We start from the raw sequence: 6,506 nt of genomic DNA on the forward strand, positions 1-6,506 counted from the left end.
AATTAATTTTTTTCTTGATTGAACTGTAACACTTCTTTGTAGTATACTAATCGCCATCTGCCAATGACTAAAACAAGGTGGTACAGCTCAGCTCCATAGAGAATGTCCTTTGCAGTTCTCACCACAATAAACATGCTTAACAACATCAGTCATTTTATATCTCTTTGACACTGATTAATTGCTCCTATCTATTCTCGTATTATAGCCCCTGCCTTGGTACTTTAGTCAGGCTTGAACAATTGAAGAGAGTTCAGCAGTGTAAATTATGTATTTATTACTGTGACCCTTCATGCTATTTAATTAACTTAAATAGATCCTGTTTACACTCTTAATTTGAAATTAAGGTTAATATAAAAGTAGTTATTTTACTTGTATTTCATCTTAAGACATGAAAATTATACTGTGAGCTTATAAGGCAGTTACTGTTATACCTTTTTAATTATTCAGATGTTTTGTTTTTTTAATATTGACACAAATTTTTTGTGTGAAAATTTAACAAAAGCATCCATTACTAGTTCATCTTGACTTGGGTTATATTTCTGAATTGAGGAATGCATAGTGCTCTTGTAGGCATATCCTTTAAACCTGATGTGAATTTGATAACCTGCTTTATAAGCACCATTGAACCTTCCTATTTTTACCCTTATGCTAAGATTGAATAGAACATTTAGAAACAAGCCAACTTACATTTTTTTAAACATTTTTAAGGCAACCTAAATCAAAGAGCAGTAACCAATAGGGCACACACACCAAAAAGAAGTATTTGCAACAATACCTCATATACTTCAACAAGAAAATATACTAATGCACAAAAGGTTTTTTTTTAAGATGGTGATTAAACATTTGAAACCTTACCCGTTGCCACTGATAATCACTGAAATGGAAATTGCCATGATCAGATTCTGGTGGTTGTTTATCTAAATAACAAAGGTGTTTATATTGTTTTATTTATCTATTTATTTATCTATTTATTTATTTCTGAATGAAAGAAACTTTTATTGAAGTAGGAGACAGAAACACACGGGGTCCCTCTTTTTTTTCGTTTTTACATGGAGTCTTTTTTGATGGGATTTCCGAGCTCAGGGAAGCCTGGGCTAGGGACTGTAACGAGGCTTGTGCCCTGGCGCTGGGGCTGCACATACTTGTAGAAGATGGCTTGGTTTCTAACAATACCCAGTGTTACTGAAGATGGAAGGAATGTAAAACTAGAATATATGTTATGCCTTTTATTAAGGTATCCCACTTCTGATAATCCATCAATAGGAATTGATTCAAAATTCAGACTCTTTTTCATTCTTGCTAGTCTAAGGAGTAAAAGTAACATCGTTTTCATTTTCTTTTAAGTTTCTTTATAGAATTTTTTTTTTGTATAGTCAAATCTTCAACCTTTTCTTTTTGATTTCTGACTTTGATTTCATATTAAGAATATTGTATTACTATATTTATACAATTTTATTGAATCCTTCCCTCAGTGATGTAAAGTGCCCCACTTACCATGTAGTGAATCTTTATAATGGATTTTTTGGTTTCTTTACTATGTTACATTTATCTGTGTTTATTTCTAAGATACCACATTTTTAAAACAACTTTGTTCTATAATTTACATGCAATGAAAATTCACATTTTAATTGTATAGTTCGATAAATTTTGATGTATGTATACACCACCCTAGTCAAGATATAAGATATTTCCATCACTCCAAAAAGTTTCCTCCGTGATCCCCTGTGTGGTCATCCCCAACTCCAGTCCCCAGACCAAGACAACCATTGATCTGCTTTCTATTACTGTATATTAATATTACTAATACTAAAGTATTGGTATTCCTTTAGAATTTCATTTCAGTGGAATTATACAAAATGTAATCCAGCTTCTTCTGCTTATCATATCTGTGTTATCAGTAGTTGGTTCCTTTTTATTGCCTAGCAGTATTCCTTTGTATGGACATACTACAGTTTACTTACGCATTCACCTGCTGCTAGACTTTTAGGGGCCATTATAAATAAAGTTTCTACATACATTCAAGTAAAAGTTTCTGTGCAGATATATGTTTTCATTTCTTTGAGGTAAATACCCAGGAGTGGAATTATTGGGTCTTACGGTAAGTGTATGTTTAACTTTATAAGAGACTGGCAAATTTTTTCAAAATGACCGTACTATTTAACACTCCTACCACCAGCGTAGATTCAGTTGCTCTATATCTTTGCCACCACTTATACAAAAGGTCAGTCATTTTAATTTAAACCATTCTATTGTGTATGTAGTGATAGTTGTGCTTTTATTTTGAATTTGCCTAATGACTAGTAATGTTGAGCATCTTTTCATGTTTATTGGTCGTTTATATATCTTTTGTGAGATTTCTGTTAAGATGTTTGCTCAATTTTTAATTGGTTTAATGGGTTGTTTGTCATCTTGGTATTGAGTTGTAAGGTTTTATATATATGAATACGAGTTCTTTGTCAAATATATGTGTCCCTAATATTTTTATCCCAATTCCCAGCTTGTCTTTTCATTTTCTTACCAGTTTTTGAAGTTTGTCCTTTTGTGTCTTAAGAAATCTTTGCTACCCTAAAACTAACATCACAAAGATTTCCTTATATGTTTCATCTAAAAATTTTTATAGTTTTGCCTTCTACATGTAGGTCTATAATCTATTTTATGTTAATTTTAAGAATAATTTTTCATCCTTTTCCAAATGTGTGTTAGGTTGTTCTATCATCATTTCTTGAAAAGATTGTCCTTTTTCTATTTAATTACTTTGGCTCCTTTGTCAGAAATTAATTGACCGTATATGTATAGGTCTATTTCTGAGCTCCATTTTGTCCCATTGATTTTTAAATCACCATATAAATTTTAAAATCAACTTGTTAATTTATATATTTAAAAAAAAAAAAAAAACCTGCTAGGATTTCGATTGGTGTTGCATTCAATCTATGGATTACTTTGGGGAAAATCAGCATCTTTATTTTCTTTTTTTATCAACATCTGAATAATGTTGAGCCTTTAATCCACAATCAAAATGTATCTCTCCACTCACTTTAGATCATCTTAAGCATTATTTCATAGTCGTATGTGTTTAAATCTTGCACATATGTTGTAACATCTATTTCAAGTATTGTATGCCTTTTTTTATGCTATTGTAAATGCTATTGTGGCTTTTTATATCAATTTCTAATTCTTCATTGTTAATGTATAGAAATAAAATTAAACTTTTTATATTGACCTTATATCCTAAGATATTGCTAAACCATTTTACAGTTCTAGTAGCTTATTTTATATATTGAGTTAGGATTTTTTATAAGACCATGTGGTCTACAAATAAAGACTGTTTTACATCTTTCTTTTTCTCTAATCTATATTCTTTTTTTTTTCTACCCTTGCACCTTACTACCCTGATTAGAGCATCCAGTAGAATGCTAATTAAAAGTGGTCAGAGTGGACATCTTTGCCTCAGTCCCAATCTTAAGAAGAAAGCATTCAGTCTTTTACCATTAAAAATAATGTTATCTATAGTTTCTTAGGTTGAGGAAGATTCTTCTTAGCTTACTGAAAGTTGTTATTAATTTTGTCAGATGCACTTTATACATTTTTTCTCTAAGCAGTTTTAGCTATAGTCTACATAGTTTATATGTTGTTTCATTATCATTCAGATCAAAATACAATCTGGTTATAGTTTTTATTTTCATTTATGGAGTATTTAGAAGTCCGTCGTTTAATTCCTGAAGCTTTTTGGATTTTTCAAGTATCCTTCTGTTACTGATTTTTAATTTTAGTTTTGGTCAAAGAACTTATTCTGTATGACTTCTGTACATTTTTGAAGATTTATTTTATGACCCAGCATATGATCTGTTTTAGTTCTAACGATATCAGTCAGGTCACATTGCTTAATAGTGTAGTTCAAGTCTTCCATATTCTTTCTGATTTTCTATCTAGTTATTATTGCAGTTATCAACAAAGGAGAAGTGAAATTTCCAACAATAATTGTAGATTTGTCTGTTTCTTATGGTTCTGTCAGGTTTGTGTCATACATTTTGAAGCTCTACGCATACAAAAATTCATGATGTCTCATTTATGAATTGAACAGGTTATCATTTGAAATGTCTTTATCTCTGGTTATATTTTTTCATGAAGTCAGCTTTATCTGAAATTAATATAGCCACTCCAGCCTCTTTATAATTAATGTTTATATAGGATTTCTTACAACAGACTTTCATTTACCCCCTCTGATCTTTTGTGCTATTGTTATAAAACATTTCACCAGATGTTTTAACCCAATACGTTGTTACTGTTTTTGCTTTAAACCATCAACTAATTGTCATTTAAATAAATTTTAAAAAAGAAAAGAAGTCTCTTATTTAACCACATACCTACCATTTCTGGCACTGTTTATTCCTTTGTTTAGATACAAGTTCCTTTTTGATATCATTTTCCTTCTGTCTGAATAACTCCCTTTAACATTTTTTATAGTTACTGGGAAAGGAGTTTTGGCTTTTGTTTCTTTGAAAAAAGGTTTTTATTTTACCTTCTAAAAAATTTTTGCTGAATATTGAATTCTTAGTTGATAGATTTTCTTTCATTTCAAATATGTGTCTAGCTGATGCAAATTCTGATCTCACTCTTTTCTCTCTTCCTTTATATGTAATAGGTCTTTTTTTCTGTGGATGTGTGTGATATTTAGTTCCTAAAAATGTCATTTCCTGAAGGCTCTTTCAACATGTTTTCTTTCCCTTAAATGCCATTCCATGTGCATTTCTTAAGTTAACCATGACTTTAGTCCTCAGATAATTCATTAATTAATTCTTGTGAAACATTGCCTTTTACTGCCCTCCAACCATCCCTAATCCTCACCTTCAGCATACTTTAGCCATATATCTATTGTATAATTGTTGATACAGCTGTTTCTCTTCACCCTTGACCTCCTATGAACTCATTGAGGGCAGGAACTATGTCTTATATTTTTTTGTATGCCCAGGACTCACCAGAGGACCTCGTATTCAGAAGCCTAATAAAACTACTCCTCAGGCCTGCATGACCACTATAATTTTGCTCACTCTTTCGCAAAGAGTTGAGAAATGAAATGTTTTTAAAAATTTGTGAAACATCTCACAACAAAAAAAAGAGAAGTGCTAGATATACATTATTACTTTTCTGCGAGACTGTTTTCTCTGAATCTTAAACATGTTTTTTGCCTTTCTCCTATAGGTGAAGCCTTGAAAGGAAAGATCACAGTCCACAAGAATAAGAAAGACCCACGTTCTCTCATTGTGACCCTCACATTGAATAATTCAACTCAAACTTACAGTCTCCAGTGATAAAGCCACAAAAGCACAACTACCTTGCAGTTTTTTATCGTGGGAGCTGGATGGGTATGGGATGGAGGGAGGAGTTTTATGTGAGCACATGGGTGATGGATCCTTTCCTTAATGAGTCTCCTCAGTAGAATCAGGAATTGATGTAATGCAGCTAAGGAAGGAATCCACTGACTAGTAGTCCACCCATATTCACATTCTTGGAAGTCTGTTCAGCAAGATGTAACCAAATGTAACTCCTACATTGAGTTTAGCTATATTGGGAATTACTTAAATTAGCCTAAATTTGGAACAGAAATAGTCTTGTTTTTAGTAAGTTTCCTACTATAAATTTTAAATACTAGTAATTGATTAGTTATTTAGATAATGTTTTATTAAACATTAAAGGCATTACACATTTTATTGCAGATTTCCTCTTTGAGGAGTAGTTATTAATCGTATTATTTGTTAGAATATCAGGATATGATAGATGAAAGGCCAAGTGTAAGGGACTGAAATATGGAAAAGAGCATCACACAGTTCATATTTGAGGACAGCTTAGTTGATTATCCTATAGTTCTGTCCCTTCGTCCCTCTGCAAATATTCTTTAGCAGTTTAGTTTTCTAGTACTGCCCAAGAAATCTCATTTCGATACATTTATTCTAGGTTTCATAAAAGTTTTTAGAGATTGGGGTATTTATTTACTAAAATATCTTTTTCAAACTAGATTTATGTGCAAAGTTATACATGTAACTTAATGTGCTTATCACCATATACAGTTGTGTCATTTACAATTATTGACTCAGTTTGAAATGCAGAAAACATTTAATAAAATGTATACAACAACCATTAGTGTTATAAAATGACATTTCAAAATATTAAGGCATTTAAAACATTTTTTTAAAAAATTTTTATTATAATTGGTATACAATATATTAGTTTCAGGTATACAACATATTAGTTTCAGGTATACAACATAGTGATTCAACATTTATATACCTTACAATATGATCACCTCAATAAGTCTACTATCCACCTACCACTATAAGACGTTACTGTGATATTGATATATTCCCTGTGCTGTGCGCTACATTTCCATGGCTTATTTATTTTATGACTGGAAGTTTGTACCTTTTATTCCCCTTCACCTTTTTCACTCATCCCCCTACCCTGCTCCTCTCTGGCAACCATCAGTTGTTCTCTATAGCTATGAGTCTGTT

The 6,506-nt window shown here is 31.4% G+C and overlaps 1 protein-coding gene across 1 annotated transcript in view; it reads left to right on the forward strand.

The window, feature by feature from the left end:
* The window catches only part of PRMT3 (protein arginine methyltransferase 3), a 106,300-nt gene extending 100,165 nt beyond the window's left edge, over positions 1-6,135 (forward strand). The window contains exon 18 of the mRNA XM_011377781.2: positions 5,200-6,135. Coding sequence (XP_011376083.1) covers positions 5,200-5,309 — 110 coding nt within the window. The 3' untranslated portion in view covers positions 5,310-6,135. The remainder of the gene's footprint in view (positions 1-5,199) is intronic.
* Positions 6,136-6,506: the final 371 nt, after the last annotated feature.

Source organism: Pteropus vampyrus, unplaced genomic scaffold (assembly GCF_000151845.1).
Source record: "Pteropus vampyrus isolate Shadow unplaced genomic scaffold, Pvam_2.0 Scaffold321, whole genome shotgun sequence".
NCBI classification, from domain to species: Eukaryota; Metazoa; Chordata; class Mammalia; order Chiroptera; family Pteropodidae; genus Pteropus; species Pteropus vampyrus.